The sequence below is a fragment of the Panicum hallii genome, chromosome 2 (assembly GCF_002211085.1).
Source record: "Panicum hallii strain FIL2 chromosome 2, PHallii_v3.1, whole genome shotgun sequence".
Classification (NCBI taxonomy): Eukaryota; Viridiplantae; Streptophyta; class Magnoliopsida; order Poales; family Poaceae; genus Panicum; species Panicum hallii.
In genome coordinates this window covers 6,879,080-6,900,513 of record NC_038043.1, presented here as the reverse complement: position 1 = coordinate 6,900,513, position 21,434 = coordinate 6,879,080, and the positions used below count along the sequence as shown (strand labels likewise).

Genomic DNA, 21,434 nt, shown 5'->3' with positions numbered 1-21,434 from the left:
AATCTGCTATTTTGCTATCTCCTCTCGCTCTTTCCCTTTCAACGGGTGGTGTTCGGGTGTAAACGCAAAAAAAACAGCAACTATTTTCCCTTTTGCTGTTTTGCGGTTGGATCCGAACAGGGCCTTAGAAAGCCAAACCAAAGGGACACTCACTCTATCGATAGCGCCTTGCCTCACGACTGAAAGAAAAAAAAAAACTTGGCCGCAAATGGCCAGAAGCAGCCCACATCAAGCCCACAAAACTATAAGACACGGTCCAAAACAACAGAACTGGGAAGCACATCACCAGAGCCGTGACGACACCAGGCCCAACCTATCCCACAAAGCCCAAACAACCGCTGGGTCAGCCCGGACAAACATGCAACGATCCTCTAGAAAGCTGCAGCACATGCCTCAATGCCCATGAAATTACAGACATAAAACGCCTTAACGCCCAAGCATAAATCCGGTTGCCAGCAATACATATAGAAGGATCAATTGTTATGCAATTCCGAGTACAAAATACTAAAACTGTCAGCATAAGCTGTAACAAACGGCAAACCACCTCCCAGGTGTTCAAGTCACTGAAACAATAGAGCTTCAAAAAGTTTACAGCTGTCTCTACTGTAACTAATCCTTGGCACCTCAAAACTGTGGATTCCACTAACCTCACCGAGCCGCCTGCTGTGCTGCTTGAGTTGGCTCCACAATGTTCTTTGCTAGCATGTAGGTCCGCATGTTAAGGCCTTTCAGGCTCTCGATAATCTGCTCATGCCTGCAAAAAGATGTATTCCAGTGTAAGCAGAGAAGATAACTATTCTGGCTATAACAAAAGATTATTCAAACTACATCACATTAGTCAAGAGCAAAACGTGTGAAGAAAATATGTTATGAATCTACAATCAACATGGTGTATACATGGACAAAGCAACTTACACATTGACGTGATTGGTCATCATAACAAGGGTTCCGGACACTGAATCGATCCGGGCATCCAGTTTTGAGCTCCTAACCAAGTTCATTATCCACAACTCTGCCTCATCGTAGCTCATGTTCAGCTTCTGTGCAAGCATGCTGTCCATTCCAATAACATAACAGGAACATGTTAGAATGTTAACAGCCAAGTTCCTATATGGTCCATAGAATAGAATGCAAACCAACAGGTTCTAGTCAACAAAACAAATGCTGCCTCCCAAACTGCACAGAACACATTGTTATTTACTATCCCTTAGGACAATACATTTGTGGTTAACAACAGGATCTGATTTCAGCTACCAATATACTACAGAATAATCCAATCAAAAAGTAGGTACAGAACCGGTGGAGTGACAAACAATTCCTAACAGAAAGCATGCCCAGACTTTATGATTGTGTTCCCACTAAATAATTATTGCAAGAGATATTTTCCATGCCATTGTAATGAACTGTCAGAAAAAAGAACATACCCGATATCAATGCACCGATGAATACGGCAGTAAGTCTCAAAAATAAACAGACGAGCACTTTCAAGGAACTCATCTCTCAAAGGGACAGTGACGAAATTTCCTTCTTCAATGCGCTTTCCCAGGAAAGGATCATTCAAAATAATCTAGAAAAGTACACATTTAAACATAAAGAAGGTACATTAGGTTGTTTGACAGCATATCATAAAATGATCATTGCGTATTGTTGGGACAGCAATGCAGACAAGCATATTATAAGCCCTCAGAATCCTAGCTCATTTAAATTATTCAAATAGGATATATTACTATACAGCTTCAGCATGCTGAGATTCCTGGAATGTATGATACATCTAAGATACTAAACTTGGAATGGACAAAACATTTTACCTGGGCGACATACAAAGAATGATGTTTTGCAAAGAAAATGATTCATTGTCTTTAAAGATTTTCTATATCCCGAGAAGCACACATTTAAGTTCAAAAATTTCTGGCGATAAAAATTGAGAAAACCATCCTTGAAGTTACCTGCTCGCACTCCATGAGTTTCTGTTGAGCACCATCAAAATCATAGTTGACATATAAGCATTCCAGAAATTCCGTTATGGGGTCCTTGTAGCTATGCTGCTCCTGCTGAATGACTTTAATCAGCTCTTTAAGCATATTCCTTCTCCTTTTGTTCACAACAACTGCAGTAGCTAGGTATCTCAGGAGATGGTGTGCATTTGTCTGAATAGCATTCAAGTACCTGGGCAAGAAACAAGTGAGTAGGCAAATTGACTCCTGAGAATTTAACCTTAACGCCATATCAAAGAAGAAAATAGTACCAACATCGAACAGGATTGCTGTACCAGTAAAAGTACACAGTAAGAGAATAATTTTGAATCAAGATTAGATTTCCCAAAAACAAGCTATTCAAAGCCTATAAACAACTTAGTTCTATATTTCCGTGCATTGATACATTCAAGAGGTTACTCTCTCAACAGAAAACGATGCCTTCACTGACTATTGAATCAAAAGATTTATGAGCATCTAGACTGCAATGCAGATATTTGGAAGAATTTTCCAATGTTTGTCTCACTGTTGCTACTTTCTAAACTACTATGCCAGAATGCTACCATCTGTAAGTTTGTTGCAACATAAGACAATGGAACTATGTCATTTTAGATTTTAACATACAAACCTGTCCTGGAAGAACAGATCAATGATCCCATTTCTACCATTTTCATGGTTGAAGAAGATGAAGAGAGCCCAATGCATCAGCCATATCCTGTTCTGGAGCTGATTCAGAGGTGATGAGAAGTTCTGCCAAAAAAAAACAGGAACAAAACAAGTTAGTAATATAATGTAGATAAACAACAAAGAACAAAGTATAAAGCGTTAAGAGGAAAACCTTTGAATCAATTATCTCCTTCAAGCGGTTAAGTTCTTCCAAAGCTACATCCCAGTTCTGCATCAGGATTTCTGCTGCCAGCTTTCCCCAAAGGGCACTCACACTCCTCTCACTGTTTGTGCACAAAGCACGATACTGGTACAAGTAGTCAGCAGCCCCTGAGTAATTACCACACTCAAACTGAAATTTGGCATACTGATACAGAGCTTCAATCTGGTCTGGACCAATCTGCATTGTTAACAAGGATTGAATCAGTTGATTAGTATACAACATGCTAGAACAATACAGTTGCACAGCATCGACGTTCCATCTGAGTTCTGATCTTAGTTACTATGCATTTAGCTGCAACAGTTCTTCAGAAAAATTTTGACTCCGGAATTATATGCCAATTTGCAAGCACTAACCAAAAAATACATGGGAACCTCAAATGAAACTAATAAGCACTACATATTCCCAGATTTTAGGACATCTACACTAGAACATATTGAACTATGCAAGCTACCGAATTAAACACATCTCACAATCTAGTGATGTGATCTGTAAAGAAGGAGCATCAGTCTGCATCCAACTAATCAAGATTCCCTCACAACAAAGTACAGAGCTAGGGCCAAATTCCATGCTAATTATATGAATCCACATGTAGAAACAGTACATAAGCTATCCCCAAAGATTTTCTCACTGTAAGAGCAAATCATTTTCAGTTTTCCTAATGACACGGAATCCTACCAGCCCAAAACTATCTCGAAAACGGAGCATCAGTAGAGGTGGGAGGAAAAAAAACCCGAACCTGGTATCGGTCCTGGAGCATGTGGATGTTGTACTGCTTGTCGGGCCTGAGCTCCTGGACGAGCTGCGGATTCTGGAGGAAGGTGACGAGCGGGGCGGCGGCCTCCTCGAGCGACCTGAGCCTGGAGACGACCTCGGCGCGGCGGCGGACCATGTCCTCGGGAACGTCGTCAGTGCCGTGGAGCGACTTGTGGATGTCCATGGCGTAGTCGACCATGTTGGTGCCGCTGAGGAGGCGGATCTTGGCCTCGAGGATCTCCGGCTCCGAGTAGAGCTGCCGCTCCTGCAGGAACTCCAGCAGCGGGAACACAAGGTGGCGATCCATCTGCGCCGCCAGCAGCGCGGTGAGGTCGTGCTCCGCCATGGCCGGTGCCACGAGCTCTCCTCCCCGCCTCCCGGGGAGCGGCTAGGGTTAGGGTTTCGAGGGGGTGGCGGCTCGGGGAGGGAGGAGACGAGGGAGAGGGGAGACGAGATGGGCCGGTGTTGGGTTTTTATGGTTTTATAGATCGGCTGCCGATCGTTAACGCCCCATGTATAAACGGACGGCCAGATGAGGCCGTGCTTCGGATCAGTCGTTTCTATGAAAAAATCCCGATGCGCCTCGTAAAACTGAGGATGTAAGCAGGATCTTGGAAAAAAGCATAGTTTCGGACCATCCACTCATTTTAAGTAACGGCAGGAGAACTTAAAATTAGTTTAAAATATAATAAAATTACAATATTTTGATAAAATAATATATTCACGGTATCTTTATTTGTTTTCGCATCTACACGTCATGAATACATCCATCAAATTTTAGCTGAAAAATATTTAGGGACTCACTCAATCTCTTCAAACTCGCTCCGCGTCATTTGCTCTAAGCTGCGTCTGTGCATATGAAAATAAAATAAATAAAAAACTCCATTGGATAGGTGATTGTAGCCCGTTATTTTTCTTTATTCATTGGTATCCGACTCTCAGTTGGTATTAAACCCTTCTCTCTTCTTGGCAAGGGCAGATATAAGAAAGACGTACGAAGGATACTGTAAGGTCCTTTGCCCCACTTAATTTATATTATTCAGTTTACTTGAATCTATTCTTTTTGAGACTATGAAGGTATAATCGAATTTTGATTTGGATATACGGTTATGGAACTATTGATTTTTTTCTTAGAATTGAGATTGATCATGCAAGGCAACCGTGGGACGAAGTCACGTTCTTTTTTGACACACATGCAGATGTGTGCGGGAGGGGAAGCTGAGTTGTTTCCATTTCAATCTGACGCATGACGCAGTTGGATAAAAATAGAAAGTGTTAGGGTGTGTTTGGTTGGGGAGCGAATTGGAACGGAGCCGCTCCGCTCCTCTTTTTCTGCGTGTTTGGTTGTAACTGAGAAAGAGTGGAGTGGCTCTGCAAGCCAAAAGATGGGAATATTCTCCTAATATCCGGAACGAAACGGCTCCTCCGAAACCACCGCACGCGAGCGCTCCCATTCTTGCTCCCGCACCCAAGGGCTACAGGTACCGCTCACCCCCGACGCCCACCTCCTCCCGCGCCGCCGGTGGATCCCGGCCCCCCCCCCTCCGGCGGCGGTGCCTGCTCTGCCCGAGCCCCTGCCCGCTCCGCCTCGAGCGGCCGGTGGCGCTCGCCGCCGCCGCCCCGGCAGGGCGGGCCGCGGTGCCCGCTCCGCCCCGAGCCCCTGCCCGCTCCGCCTCGAGCGCCCGGCGGCGCCTGCCCCCCTCCCGCAGCGGTGCCCGCTCTGCCCCGAAGCGGCCGGCGGCACCCGCTCCGCCCCGAGCCCCTGCCCGCTCCGCCTCGAGCGCCCGGCGGCGCCTGCCCCCCTCCCGGGCAACGGTGCCCGCTCCGCCCGCCGGTGGTGCCCGCCCCCCCCCCCCCCCCAAGCTGACCGCATCCCAGCTGGCTTGATTTTTGATTTTTTGTTTTAGGTTCCTGCACTGCGATTTTGATTCAGCCACTAATTCTTTGTTTCTCATTGGCAATTGGGATTAATTAAGCCGCTTGTGTCCTTGAACAATATGCACTTTGGATTAATTCTATATATTATGTCATGTTGAAACTCAGTTAATTCTATTGCATAAGTATATGAGCATTTTAACTGAAATATGGTGAAATATGGTGGTAAGTTCACCCCAAGAAGGAGGAGGTAACTGCACTTGCATGCTCTCCAACCAAACACAGAATGGAATGGTTCTGCTCTAGCTCACTCTCCAACCAAACAAAAAATGGAGTGACTCCGTTCTGCTTACCAAACATAAAACGGAGCGGCTCCATTCTTAGAAATTGGAATGAAGTTGTTCCATTCTAATTGCCTCCCCAACCAAACACACCCTTAGGGGCTCTCCAGCTAGGAGAGACCTCTCGTGTAGTTGCCTCAACTCCCTGTTATGGCTCACCTTCTCCGGTGGTGAAGATTTTCTTCAAATATGCCATGTAGGTCCGTGCATTGATCAGAGAAGGCCTTATGCACCTCCTGTCTCCTTAGCCTATATAGAAAAAAAAATATATGTGTAGATAAAGAGTCATATAAAATATGCCTTGTCTAAAGGATGAGCAAATAACTCGGTGACAGCCCACCTTTTCTGTAACAAAATATCAAATAACAAATTAAAGTTTCAGAATTTTAACTAAAGAGCACAACTAAACTCGGTACACAATCGCAAAAGGACAACACATAATCAGATTGTACACAGGATGGTTAGCATCAAAATTTCATTTCTGATTGTAAGAATCAAACTAAGTGCTAGGAACTAGCTGTACCAAGTCATCCATATAGTCTGACGACAACATCTATATTAATTGCTACAGTTGATCTATTCGATGCCAGAATCGATAAAAAATACCATTGTTATCTTAGGCTCTAGACATGACCCGATGTAAAAAGTGACATTATTACTGTAGTTGGAACTGACACCGATAATGAATTGATCTCATTTCTAGCCATGAACCCATCACAATTATGTTTGTAACTTGCTACACAAATTTCTAATGCACTATAAGATATGAGATTTTCCCAACAATTTTATTAAGTGGCCAAAAATTTTAGCGCTTTTAAATTTTTTTTTCCCGAGTGACCGATAGTTTTTCTATTATAATTTGTATTTTTTATACAATTTTATGAAATTTCCAATAACATAATTCTCGACAAACTCATTTCCAGCAGTTATAATAATAGTTGGTTAGCCAAATGCACCTAAACCGCTGATCACTTGCAAAAAGGAACTGTTGAGATAAGTTACTAGTCTTGTAGTGATGATGAGATATGTAATTTAGTAATTGATATTTATTTTAATCTAACTCATCAAGGTACATAAATATGGTTTAAAATCTAATAATTTTTATCATGGCTGAACTGTGACAACCGCATCGGCTAGTCAATAGACACATGCAGAATATAAAAAATATAAAATTTGTAGGTGTCACATTGTAAGGAAGTAAGATGCATGTATTTGAAACCACGGTTTCCAAGTAGTTTTTCTGAAATTTTCCCTTATATATTTAATTTGCTTGGCCTCCATATTTTTAGGAATAATACTTTCTCTATTTTTATTTACATGTCGTATTAGGTTTGTCCTAAGTCAAACTTGGCTAACTTTGATCAAATTTATAGAAAAGAAATAATAATATTTACAATATCAAATTTGTTTCATTGAATCCATCATGAAGTATACGTCGATAGTGCATATGTTGGATAGTATAGTTGTTGCTATATTTTTCTATAGACTTGGTCAAAGTTAGCTAACTTTGACTTAATAAAAACGGAGAGAGTATACAAAGTTTTTTTATGTGCTTTGTAGGGTGCCCGTAAAATGTTCATACACGCAACTTCTTATCTTATTCTTGTAAAGAGTAACATAAATCATGCAATTATCATATCAACATGGATGGATGGACGCCAAACTAGTTTGCTGTTTAGATAAAATGTAGTTTGAAATTTAGATGAAATGTACTTTAAAATTTGCATAAAAAGTAGTTTTGAATTTAGTTGAGATAAAATGCTAAACTCAGCTCCTTCGGATGTACCTTATTTGAGTAGTTTCGGGCGATTTTGGATGTCATAGCTCACCTTTGAAATCTTCCGAAAGTAATACTGCAAAAAAAAGTTATTTTCTTATGTGGATGGATGTCGTTAATAAGGTTAGGATCGGGGGGGTGCAGAGGGCTCAAGCCCCCCTACCACCTTGGTTTCCATGGAAGCCTTCCAAAATCTTCCTACAAATTTTGAGGAGAAAGAAGGAAGAAGAAGGAAGGAGAGGAGGGAGGAGGAAGAAGGAAAGAAAAGTCCCCTAAGCTCTCAATTTTGGCTCCGCCACTAGTTAGGATTGTACCAATGTAGATATAACTTGACTCATCACTACTGCAGAAACCTTTATCAGTATCGGCCCATCTGTGCTGCTATGAATGGACTTGGTGTCGAAAACATATTGTTGCCGCCTCTACATTACACTTAGCCGGGCGTGGGGTATCAACGTATATCCATACCGGTATTCCTACAGCACCGGCACATATGAAGGTGTTGTTGTAGCGACGGCTGTATTTCTATCCTCTGTTTTGGTCTCTAACATTGTTGTCGTTGTAAGTAGAAAAGTGCTACTTCATCGTGCCCATGAAAACTATATAAGGTGTTGTAGTAGTGACGGCACCTGCTTGTGCTTGATCATCCAAATCCAACCTCCGTTGTCCAGGATATAGAACTATACAAGTCATTGGCTCAAATTTTACAAAGGCTGGGAAAGAGGGAAGTGCATGATATGCTGGACTATAAGAATGTAGCAATCATTTATCCAACAAATTAATGATTAAGTCAGGTATTATCTTGATGCAACAAGTCACAACCTACTAAGAGAGGACATCCAAAAATCCATCCAAATATCTTTGGTTATGCTTCTTGCCTGTCACTTCTATCAGTCAATGTATAGTTACGGGCTCCTGCCCTTCATTATAGTTTTTACAAATCAAAGTGATACGTCTCGGGTGATATAGGCGCCATGCATGCATGTCACTATTGGCTATTGCCATTCTTGGCCCATCACTATTGGTCGTTTTTTCAAGTGGTGCTTGCAAGCGACAAGAGAGCCGCAATTGCAACAGTGACTTGTCGTCTTGTGCTACATCCCTTCTTCGTGTACTAGCAACTTGTTCCTTGTTAGTACCACGATGTCGAGTGTGCCCAACTTATCTTTTTTCAAAAAAAAATTGTTCTCACCTAGGATCTATTTAAATCTACCCAACTAAAATTTAGCTAGCTAAAATTTTAAAACTAAATTTTAGCCAGCTAAAAGTTCTCCTAGCTAAATTTTAGCTTGCGATGTTTGGATCCCCCAGCTAATAGACCTAGCTAAAATTTAGCTGGCTTTAGCTGCATTGAAACAACTAAACCATATTTTAAGAGTACATAGATTTAGATGGCACCCCAAGTCTAGGGGCATATCTGCATTTGGGACTACAAGAATCTAAGCGACACGACCAAATAAGTTGAAGGACGAACCATACACTTTAATTTTTACTAAACCTGGAGAAGCATTGGCCGCTGCAATAGATCCTTGCAACGTCACCTATTGCAACGTATAATACATTTTAAAGGGGTGTTTCTGTTGTAGTGTTATAATAACCCTAAAAATGTGTGGATCCATGTTGTGCACGTCTGTACGTAGATGCGCACGAGAGCTGCCATTGCAACAACGACTTGACATTGTCGATCGGTGCGCCATGCAACTTTGTTGATAGGCTGATAGCACGTGCATGCCACCATGTCGAGCGCGCGAGTGCCTCCAATTTCAGCAAGCATGCCATTCATCCCGCCATACTCCGCACGTCAACTTCCACATGAGATAGGTCGTTGGCCCCCCGCGGCAACGCGTCGGGGCGCCAATTTTGGCACTGTAGCAGCACTTCACCGGCTGCCTCTCCTCTTGGCTTCTCTCTGTGCATTGTGGCCAAGGGGAGAGGGGATGGGCAGGGGCGGAGCCAGGGCCCGTGCTGGGCGTGCTGCAGCACGACCCGGATTTAGTTATTTCCATGTAAATCACTCTGGCATTTAGAAACAAAGCAGTAGACTTAGATATAATTTTAGGTAATTTTTACTTGCCCATTGATTTAACCCGGACTGGAGGAAGTTTGTAGCTCCCCCGGGGATGGGGGATGGGGGATGATCGCTTTGAGTTGCAGATCCTGCATACCACTGGAGAAGGATGGGTCGATTTTTGGGTGAATTGATTATACGTGGCTGATTTTCTCTCTCTCTCTCTCTCTCATATACATGGACTCGCTGCTTAATTGGATGGCGACCTGAAGACTAACACTGCCTGAAGAAAATTCTGAAGGAAGGAAATGACAATTGAAAGGGCATTTCAAACCTTTGAATGTGCGTGTTAACTAAAATAAACATGTTACGTTGTATGGCCTGCCTTACTGCATATCATCATGCAACATGATTTTAGTTAACAAATTCGTCAACATGAATCGGCCGGGTTCTCCTACAGTTTCAATGCTCCATATTTTTAAAGCTATACCAGATATACTGCGCTTTTTCAAGCTATCTCTGTCTGTTGCTATTTCCAACTGAACTACTGTGAACAGCTGACATGTAATCTAATCAAAGTTCTGAACTGAGATGAAAAAATGGCGTGCCGAAGGCTCTAGTACAAGCAAAACACGCATGCATCAATTCAAATTGCTAGAGACCTTACATGCTCTCAAGAAGTCGTGAATGAGCGATGCCCATTAAGCGGCGCTTGGCTCAACCCAGCTTCACTATGGATTATTGACCATTCCATATCAGATTCCCATCCGTCCACAAGTGCAAGGTATTTATAGTTTGTCTTAAATCAATCTATCTTATATCTTACTATTATAAACACTATAAAAAACGATTCGTAGGAACGCCCCGTTTTTTAAGGGCGGATTAAAAGGTAACCCGCTCGTACAAATAGAATGCAGTTAGTGTAGCATCCGACCTGCTCTTTGAAAAGTATTTTTAGGGGCGGGTGATGGTGTCGGTGTTTTACCGATTGCCCACCAAGGGGTATGCCCAAGGTGGTAGAATTTAGGTGGGGCAGCACCAAGATCAGGAACTCGAAGGTGCAAGCAACACAAGATTTAGACAGGTTCGGGCCGCAATAAGCGTAATACTCTACGTCCTGTTGGGTTGTATTGCCTTGGATTGTATTGATTCTTATGTTGGTTCTCCGTGGTCTGCCTATCTAGGTATCCCTGCCCTCCTTTATATATCCCAGGGGGCGGGGTTCCTAGTAGAATTACAAGGTAGAGTCCTAGTAGGATTACAAGGTATGATTTCTAGTAGGATTACAATGGAATCCTAGTAGGAATCGGACTCCTTTTTCCTCCAAACTACGCCATGTGAGCAGTCCCGTAGCCCCGGGTCTGACAGATGGCGTCTCCCGCCCTTAAAAATGGCCACCATTTCCAGGACCGGGCACGTTACCCGCCCCTACAAATAGTTATTTTTAGCTGGGGAAGTAGGGACGGGTACCGCACCCGTACCTACAAACTGTCGTAAGATAGTCAGTAATCACATAAGTACATAATAACCTGTCATCAAGGCATCACAGCGTTCAAGTTATCTAGCATAAATTGTTATAAGCTAAACATATATACGTAAAAAAAGTAAAAAGATAAGAGCTTTGCTAATATTCAATCATCGGAAACAAAAATTTATCTTAGAGACCCAAAACCTCTAAAACAACAATTGCCTATGTGGCACTGTGCCTATGTGTATATGATATATGATAGACTGTGTCCGCGTTTCAAAAAAGTAAATTATATTGATCTATAGATTCAAAAAATGTCTTGCAAAAAAAAGCCACAAAAGGTGAATAAAAACTAAAACGAAATAAAAATTTCAGTCATGCATGAAAATTTGGACACTTCCCATTACGCATAAATCCGTACCTTAAATAACACAGCATCAGCCGGAGGGATGAACTCCCTCATGTCGCCTGCAACGAATTCAACCGTGCCATCAGCCGGCATGGTGTCCACCACGCGGGGCAGATCCAGCACCCAGCACTTCACGTGCGGGAAGGCCCTGGCAATGGCCCTCGCCGTCGTCCCGTTGTGGCCTCTGACCGTTCGACGTCCACCAGGGACGCCACCCCGGCCAGCACCTCGCCGTACTCGCCGCTGTCCGAGCCCATCGCCTCGTCGAAGCACACGGCGAACGCCGCGTCGCGGCTGACGACGTCGTAGAAACCCGCGCCGTGCGCCATCGTGAACGGCGTCCGCGCCGCCGCCGCCGCCCTCTTGGAGCCACTCGGCCAAGTTCTGGGACGCCGTGAAGTAGAACGGTGAGCTGCACAGGGTGAAGAGCTGGGAGACGCAATTGCGACCTCCCTTAGCGTCGTCGTTAACCAGGAGGCGGGATGCCGTGGTGAGGTGGTAGCGCGGCTCGGCCGCCGCCGCGCCATCGCCTGGGACGGTCTCCTCTCTAAAGAGACCAGACGCGGCCAAGAGCGCCATGATACGTGACAGGCATGGCCGTTTGCTCGCGGCGACGGGGACGGCGCGCGGCGTGCAGCTCCGACAGGGAGGCCGCGCTGCCGTGGCGGTGGATGGCGTTGGGGACCCCAAGTTTTATTGCGCACCGCACCGCAGTGCCACGGATTTGAGATAGCCGAAATTGTGGCACCAAAGCTCTGCCTCGGCCTGGATGAGCTCAGCACTGGTGGTGGCCATGGCTAGCACCGGCATAGATGGGCTTTGTGCCATGCTCTTTGGTTGCTCCTAGCCTCCTACAAACCTTAGTGGCTCTGATGGTTTGAGAGATCACATCTTCGCCCGGGTATTTATAGACCTGATGGCAGTATTGCTTTAGCCTATTCGTCTCAAGTATTGTGTTTTGAAAAAAAAAGGCTCTTGAATCTTTTGAGTGCAATAATCTTAGTTCACAATTAATGTATTAAAAATATTTTATTCTATCGAAGGACTTCATAAGCAAATATAAATGTAATTCAAAATGAACAATACCGTTAGGTAAAGACTCCTCTATGGATAGCCGTGCGGAAGCACTATAGTACGGCCATCACATGGTTTGCTAATGTCCACATGCTTAGGCACCATGTGCGGAGTATGTATTTTCTCTTATTTTTCTTCCACACTAACATACTAGATAAGTATAACTGTGTTAAAATTCGATTAGAGCACTATGTTCCTCTTAACGATCACTACTACAAAAAATATTCTTAGAGGGCGAGTAAAAACATATTTTTAGGTACGGGTGCGGTACCCGTCCCTACTTCCCCAGCTAAAAATAACTATTTGTAGGGGCGGGTAACGTGCCCGCTCCTGGAAATGGTGGCCATTTTTAAGGGCGGGAGACGCCATCTGTCAGACCCGGGGCTACGGGACTGCTCACATGGCGTAGTTTGGAGGAAAAAGGAGTCCGATTCCTACTAGGATTCCATTGTAATCCTACTAGGAATCATACCTTGTAATCCTACTAGAACTCTACCTTGTAATCCTACTAGGAACCCCGCCCTCTGGGATATATAAAGGAGGGCAGGGTGTCAGACCCGGGGCAACGGGGCTGCTCACGAGGAGTAGTCTAATTAGGATAAGGGATAGGGCATGGCCTATATCTCTATCTCTGTTTGTAAGATGGACTAGCCGATACAGAAGGAAACTACCCGAGTTGTATCCGGGTACGGTTCCTAAGCTAGAATCAGGTTAGGACTCTTAAACCCTGTTCTCCCGGATATATAAGGGAGGGCAGGGATCCCTCCAAAAACAATCTAATCATCATCGATACAAGCCAACAGGACGTAGGGTATTACGCTTATTGCGGCCCGAACCTGTCTAAATCTTGTGTTGCTTGCACCTTCGAGTTCCTGATCTTGGTGCTGCCCCACCTAAATCTTACTACCTTAGGCATACCCCTCGGTGGGCAATCGGTAAAACATCGACAGCTGGCGCGCCAGGTAGGGGAACGCATCGAAGATCCGTCGGAGAACTCGATGGCAGTGTTCAAGTTCGCCTGCGCCGTGCACCCGGAGGGCACGACCTTCATCTTTGGTTCGTGGTCCTGTGTTGCTGATGGCGCGGGCGGTTTTCGCCGATTCTCCACCAACATCGCAACGGTCGCGGAATCCGTCGTCACCACGCATCAGGGTGATCTCATGGCGGGAATCCACGAACAGTCAATTCGGGACTCTTCCAGGGACACGGAGGAGACCGACTTCGCCACGACCTCGGATCGCTTTATCATAACCGATCCTGACCTCTCTTCGGTAACATCTAACTGTTCGATTCCTCTGTCGCAGCGGGCATTGCCTGGAACCACCGTTAGTCGGGAGGTTTCAGGTCTCTTCGATGGAGCCAATCCGGTTATTACATCTATACCGGAGAAGCGTCTTGCGCAATGGGAAGGCTTTGACCTATCAGAGCTACTCGACTACGAGGATCGGCTTGTAGCGCACTTGGGGGCTTTGCCTTATCAGGAGGGCAAGCCCCTCGCTACTATCGAGGAAGAGCCGACCGAGGTAGTCGACGCGAGCTCTGACGAGCTCATGGCCCGTTAGGTTATGATGGCAGAAGGAGATGACGATGCGTGCCTCGATCTCGAGGTGGTCATATCTGAAGATGAAGATACGGCTAATGCCGAGGATGAAGACGATGCTGCCCGTGAGGCTCGGAGGGCCAGGAACAGGGCGCGCAACGCTAGACGTCGGAGGGTTAATGAACGTGGGCGAGCTGCGCGCCGTGATTTAGACCCTGATTTTGCAGCTGCTAGCGAGCGTGGCTTCCGGACTCCCGTGGCTAACATAGCCAGGGTTACCGCCATACTCGAGCGCAGCAATGACCCAGCTCTTCGGCAAGCTCTTCTCTATGCGCAGCGTGCCTGGATTCAGCTTGATCAGCAACACCCGTCATCGGCTGCGGGTGAAGAGCGAGTCGGGGAAAGTCGTAGTCAAGCTCCTAGCCGCACTACGGGAGGGCGCCCTCGCCCTCCGCAGAATAACAATGCTCAGGGGCGTGGGAGCCACGCCACTGGCGGACGGCAGCAGCCACCGCCAGGGGGCAATCCGCACCACCATGCGGAAGACTTACGCCAGAAGATCAACAAAGGACGTGATGCTCGATCAGTGATTATTTCGCGGCGTAAGGACCGGTGCGGCGCCGATCAGGACGGCTTCGACTACAGCGATCGTTTTCCCGCGTTCACAGCACGGTTTAACAACTACAGGTATCCTGAGGGTTTTAAACCTATCGGGATCACTAAATACGACGGTAAGCAGGCCCCTCAACAATGGCTGCGCTGTTACTCTACTGCTATTGAAGTCGCAGTGGGTACAAACACTACCAAGGTCGTCTACTTTCCGATGGCTTTAAGTCCTGCTCCGCTGACGTGGTTGGAGAGCCTCAGCAACGGCTCTATTGACTCCTGGGAGGCGCTTAAGAAGGTTTTTATCTACAATTTCCAGGGCGCCATAACCCGTGCAGGTACTCGACACGACCTAGCTCAATGCAAGCAGCAGCGCAACGAGCTTTTACGATCTTATACACGTCGTTTCTTCGACGTTCGTGCTACCATCGCCAACATATCCGAGGAAGACATCATCGACTGCTTCTACAATGGCATTACGGATCCTGGTATTTACAGAGACTTCGGGCGTAATCGCCCCAAGACCGTGGCAGGCCTCCGTGATATGATGCATGATTGGTCTGAGCAAGAGGAAAAAATGCGGGAGCGGTTCCCCCGGCGTATGGATAACAACTCAAACCGTGCTAATGATAACCGCGTCGACAAGAGCCAGCGGGACTACTCGGGCCCATCCCGAAAGAGAAAGCCAGACGATACTGTCGCGGCTCTCAACCGTCCCCAGCGTGGCAAGAAGTCGACAACTCAGGAGCAGTTCGAGAGGCTCCTCCAGAAGAAGTGCCCTTGGCACCCGGAGGGCGCCCATGCCGCCATTGATTGCTACCACCTCCGTAAAACATTTAGCAATCAGGTGGAGGACAAAAAGAACAAGTCGAAAGGCAAGGAGCCTGAGAACGAGGATCAAGGGGACAAGTCGCAAGGTGCCAAATACCAGGACGCTTCCAAAACCATTAACGTGATCTTTGGGGGCGCGGACGAGATTGGTTCCAAGCGAGACCACAAGTTGCTTCTCCGGGAAATAATGTCTGTCGAGCTGGCGGTACCACGACCATTGCGATGGTCGGAGGTCCCCATATCGTTTTCAAGGGAAGATCAATGGACTAGTTTTTCCGAGCCAGGCAAGTTTCCCTTGGTTCTTGACCCGGTGGTGGCAGAGGTTAGGCTCACCAAAGTCCTTATCGACGGCGGGAGTGGCCTCAACCTTATTTTTGCTAGCACTTTGAAGAAGATGGGCCTTGACCTTATGGATATGCTCACCCCTAGCAAGGCACCTTTCTACGGCATTGTCCCGGGCAATGCAGCTCATCCATTAGGTACAGTCGTACTCCCAGTTACCTTCGGCACACGGGAGAACTACCGTACCGAGTTCATCAAGTTCGAGGTGGCGGACTTCGAGTCTTCGTACCATGCCATCTTGGGTCGTCCGGCGCTCGCCAAGTTTATGGCCGTGCCACATTATGTTTATCTACTTCTCAAGATGCCAGGACGCGGTGGAGTCCTCACCCTCCGCGGCGACTTCAAAAAGTCGTACGACTGCAACCAGGCGGCTATTCAGTACGCCTCGACTTCACGCCGGCCAGAAGCTTCAGCCGAAGTACTCGCGGCCGCGCAGTGCCTTCCCCCAGATGAGTTGGAAATCCCTTCAAGGAAGTCGAGCCAATCAAGCATCAATGCAGCTAACGAAGTAGCTCTGAAGACGATCCAGCTCCAAGAAGGCGATGCATCCAAGACAACCATCATTGGCGCCGGCTTGGGTGACAAATAGGAACTCGCGCTTGTCAGTTTCCTTAGGGCTAACCAAGACATATTTGCATGGAAACCTGCCGATATGCCAGGGGTGCCCAGGGAACTGATCGAGCATAGCCTTAATGTAGATGTGCGTGCCGTTCCAAAACGGCAACGCCTTCGTAGATTCTCTCAGGATAAGAGAGAAGCTATTAAGAAGGAGATCGCTAAACTCCTCGCGGCTGGATTCATTAAAGAAGTGATGCACCCCGAGTGGGTAGCTAATCCTGTACTTGTTTTGAAAAAGAATAAAGAGTGGAGAATGTGTGTCGACTACACCGATCTCAACAAGCATTGTCCCAAGGATCACTTTGGGCTACCTCGTATTGACCAAGTAGTCGATTCAACCGCAGGTTGCGTGCTTTTGTGTTTTCTTGACTGTTATTCAGGGTACCACCAGATTGCTCTCAAGGAAGAGGATCAGATCAAGACTGCGTTCATCACCCCGTTCGGGACGTATGCTTACAAGACCATGTCGTTCGGGTTGAAGAATGCAGGGGCCACTTATCAACGAGCAATCCAGATGTGTTTTGCAAGACAACTCCACCGGAACGTTGAGGCTTACGTGGACGACGTGGTCGTTAAGACCAGAAGTCCTGATGGCCTAATCTCAGATTTAGAGGAAACGTTCAACAGTCTTCGTCAGTTCCAGTGGAAGCTCAACCCCACCAAGTGCATTTTCGGCGTACCTTCAGGAAAGTTACTCGGGTTCATTGTGAGTAACCGCGGTATCGAAGCTAGCCCGGAGAAGATCACAGCCATCACCGACATGCGGGCCCCTGCTACAATCAAAGACGTACAAAAGCTTACAGGGTGCATGGCCGCGCTAAACAGGTTTATCTCCCATCTGGGGGAGAGGGGACTACCTTTCTTCAAGCTTCTAAAGCGCCAAGATAAATTTCGGTGGACGGAAGAAGCCGAGCAAGCTTTGCAGGAACTGAAACAACACCTACAGTCGCCTCCCATCCTCACGGCACCTTTACCAGGCGAGATCCTCCTGTTGTATATTGCGGCAACAACCCATGTTGTCAGCAGCGCCATTGTTGTCGAGCGCAGCGAAGAGGGCCATGCTTTCGGTGTGCAGCGGCCCGTTTACTTCGTCAGCGAAGTTCTCTCTGAGTCAAAGGTACGGTACCCGGCTGTTCAAAAGCTTCTTTACGCTATATTGATTACATCCAGGAAGCTACGCCATTATTTCGACGAGTACAATATTACTGTTGTTACGGATTTCCCGCTGGCGGACATCTTGCATAATCCTGATGCCACGGGCCGTATATCCAAGTGGGCAGTGGAACTGGGGGCTTTGTCACTCGACTTCAAGCTACGCACTGCAGTCAAATCCCAAGCTTTGGTCGACTTCTTGGCAGAGTCGAGAGAAAATCAAATTTCAACTCCAGTCACAAAGCCAGAACACTGGACCATGTATTTTGATGGGTCCCTCAATCTTGAGGGCGGCGGCGCTCGGGTTCTGTTCATCTCACCAAGGGGTGAACAACTGAAATATGTGCTTCAGATCCTTTGGGAGGTACCAAACAATGAAGCCGAGTATGAGGCCTTGCTTCATGGGCTCCGTTTGGCGATTGTAACGCCCCGAAAATTTCAAATCTAAACTACGCGTTCCGACTACAAACTTAACCGTCGAAACCTGACCCTCTCCGCCACACGCGCGCTGTCACGTTTCCGCCCTGTGCACCCGGCCGCGTCACGACAACCGCGCGACCGCTTTCCGCGATCAGCGCCGACGCAACCTTTTTTTCCTCCTCGCGCTGCGCGCCTCCCCGCGCGTGGCCGACCGGCCGCGGTCGCCGCCGCGACCGGCGCCGGCATTTTCCCCTCCCTCTTTTTTCTCCCTCTTCTCTCTATTTTTTTTTCCCTTTCCCTTTTTCTTTTTTTTCCTCCCCTTCCCTTTTCCTTTTTCTTTCTTTCCCTCCCTTTCCTTCCTCCTTTTCTTTCCTGTTCCTCCTCCTCTCCCTGTTTTCCCCTCCTTCCCCTGCTCCCGAGTGCCGCGCGGCCGTGCGCCGGCCCTGGGCGCCGCACGCGCCCTGCCCAGCCTTGCCGCGCGCACACCCTGCCCAGCCTCGCGACGCACACGCCCACCCGTGCCCACGCGCGCGCCCGCGCGTGCCCCGCGTGCCGCACCGACCGCCGCGCCGCTCGCCGTCAGGACGGCCGCGACGTCGCGCCGTCCGCCGCGTCGCCTGCCGCCCGCCACTGCCGCCCCGACGCGCCGCCCGCCGCTAGCATCCCGCGTCCACCGCCGTGCCGCGTCGCGACGGCCGCAAGCGGCCGAGCGCCATTAATGGCGCCCGCACCGCCCGCCGGCCGCCCGCGCCTCGCTCCCCACCGGCCCCGCCTCCTTGCTGCTCCAATCCGCCTATAAGAAGGCCCTCGCGCAGCCCCTCGTTCCCCCACACCTCTCACCGCCGCCTCCTGCCTCTCCCCGCGCCTCCATTGCCGCCCGCCCGTGCCGCACTGCCGCCGCCCGCCGGCCTCCGTCGCCGCGCCTCCTCGCCCCACCTCAGCCCGAGGTGAGGCCGGGGATTAGTCCCCCTTGCTCCCCTGCCCCTTTTCCCCTACCCCGGGCCACCCTTGGGCCCTGGCCGGCCGGCGCCGCCCGCCGCCGCCGCCCCTGCCCCTCCCCTGTTTCCTGTCAACGGGTGAGGAGGAAGAGAGGGGCATTATGCCCATAACCCCCTCCCTTTTTCCTGTAATCCCCAAAAGAAGCCCCCCCCTCTCATTTAATTACTTCTTTTGCTAATGAGACCTCACTATTTTTATTATTTCAAAACAAACCCTCCAATACTTGAACCTAGATACATTTGGCACTCTTTAGCATGCCCCGAGAAATTTTAGGATTTACAAAAAGGTCCCTGCTATTTCCGGATACTTACGAATAAACCCCTAGGGCCCTGTGTGACCACCGAAACCACCTTTAGCGCGTCATTTTATGTGCGAAACGACCTCCGATCGATCCGAAACTTTACCACGCCTTTTATAGTATAGTTTTAGCCATGCCAACAAGAAACCGCCCAGAGATACCACCCCTAACTCCGTAACTAAATTATTTCCGATTCAAGCCCAACGATAAAAGCTTTTAGTTCTTTCGCTTGATTGTGTGTCTGTTTGTTTACGTCGTAGGACACGGAGTGAACGACGAGGTTCCCGACCGCGGCCAAGCAACTGAGGACCAGTTCTGCGACCCCGAACCCGAAGGACAGTGCTTCGACCAGGACTTCCCGCAAGGGTTTGACAATGGCAAGTTCAATTCCGCCCTTTGATGCATATTTTCGTCCTAGTTTTTATAAACGCAACCCAGTGGCCTGTTTTATGAAATTGCATGGTTTTGCGTGCCGTAAACATGGTAGGATAGCCACCCTGGTTGTGATAACCATACCTTGAACACCTGATTTTATAAAGGAAATGTGTGTGTGTGTGGGAAGGGATAAAATGTGGTTTTGAAAAGTAAGTTAGACGGGATGGATGGCATTTCTGTGTGGATTGCCGCTGGTGTGCTCGTACCTGTGTGGTAGGGCAAGGGAGGGAGATGTCCGTCCTGTCACCCCTAAGGACCGAGTTGTTGTGACATCTCACCTAGCTTTCTGTCGTGCAAACCACTTGACCGTTGTATGGGCAACGGCTTGGCCTAACCCCACTAGTTAGTCTGATAGCCATCAGGAGAGCTGGGAGCAACGGGTGATCAAGGAGACGGGATAAGCTCTGTGTGACTTATGCCCCGGTTAAACCTCGGTGTTAGGTCGAATGACCCCTTGATTGATCCCGGGGTGGCTAGTCAGGTCTAGCTACGGTGGGTAAGGGCTTCGATGGGATCTGCACCGGCACCAAGGTGTTCGTGCTGTGGTACCCCACCTGTGGGTAAAGTTGCACACCTCTGCAGAGTTAAAATCTATTCGAGTAGCCGTGCCCACGGTATTGGGCAAGTTACGGTGTGGTCACATAACTAGTGTTTCTCTTTGGGAAAATGGTTGGACTGGTGTGAGTTGTTTGAAAAGTATCCGCCAATGGTGCTGTGTGCTACGACGGACGGGAAGTCCGGTAGCTTCTTGAAACTTGGATCCGTGAGGATCGACATCGTGTGTTCTTAGACACTTGAAAACTTGTTTTGAAAAATGCTTTCAAAACGAACCCTTGCATATAATTGTGTTTCCGCAAAAGAACCGTAACTTTATCCTTAAATTATCCTGTGCATCTAATTCTGTTATAACCCCCCCCGTGGGTGTGATTGGACTTGCTGAGTACGTTTGTACTCACCCCATTCTTACTTTTACAGTGGAAGACCCAGACTACGTCCCCGAAGACAACGAGTAGGGTTTCGTCCTGCACCCAGTCTTGCCTGTGGTTGAGGCCACCGTTGGATTCCGCATGACGCAAGACTCTGATGATCCTTTGTTCGTAGCTAGTGCAGTTGTGTGGGTTCTGGTTGTAATCCTCGCGATAGTGGCGTTTCACTGCCCATTACCGCGTAGAGTTGTACGGTGATGAACCATCTGATGTAATAAAAGTGTTATCAGCCTCCTGGGACTGATAAAGTGACACTTTTAAGTCTTCCCTGATGGGGGGACGCTTCAGCGATATCACTGGGGATTAAGCGTCTACTTGTTTATGGTGATTCCCTTCTGGTAGTTCAACAAGTCAACAAGGAGTGGGATTGCAACAAGGAAACCATGGATGCGTACGTCCAAGAAGTACGCAAATTGGAGAGCAAGTTCCCTGGCCTGGAGATACATCATGTAACACGGGACAACAATGTGGGCGCCGATATACTATCCAAACTTGGTTCCACCCGTGCACAGGTCCCAGCGGGCGTCTTCGTTCAGGAGCTTCGTCATCCATCTATTTGTCCTTCCCCGCAGATCACCACCGACCCTGACCCTTCCGGGACAGGTCGGGAGGTTCTAATGCTGGGAGAGGACTGGAGGGT

General features: G+C 47.8%; 1 protein-coding gene across 3 annotated transcripts in view; it reads right to left on the bottom strand.

The window, feature by feature from the left end:
* Positions 1 to 419: 419 nt before the first annotated feature.
* LOC112881980 (eukaryotic translation initiation factor 3 subunit E-like) overlaps positions 420 to 21,434 on the bottom strand; it is an 88,184-nt gene continuing 67,169 nt past the window's right edge. Inside the window, exons 1-8 of one of the 3 annotated variants that reach the window (XM_025946919.1) lie at positions 3,599 to 4,081; positions 2,812 to 3,039; positions 2,602 to 2,723; positions 1,947 to 2,166; positions 1,425 to 1,567; positions 916 to 1,053; positions 648 to 754; positions 420 to 563 (exon numbers count right to left, since the gene is read on the bottom strand). In XM_025946919.1, coding sequence (XP_025802704.1) covers positions 649 to 754; positions 916 to 1,053; positions 1,425 to 1,567; positions 1,947 to 2,166; positions 2,602 to 2,723; positions 2,812 to 3,039; positions 3,599 to 3,961 — 1,320 coding nt within the window. In that variant the 5' untranslated portion in view covers positions 3,962 to 4,081 and the 3' untranslated portion in view covers positions 420 to 563; position 648. Of the gene's footprint in view, positions 755 to 915; positions 1,054 to 1,424; positions 1,568 to 1,946; positions 2,167 to 2,601; positions 2,724 to 2,811; positions 3,040 to 3,598; positions 4,082 to 21,434 lie in introns of those variants that run through there. The other 2 variants (XM_025946917.1, XM_025946920.1) reach the window with 2 other exon arrangements.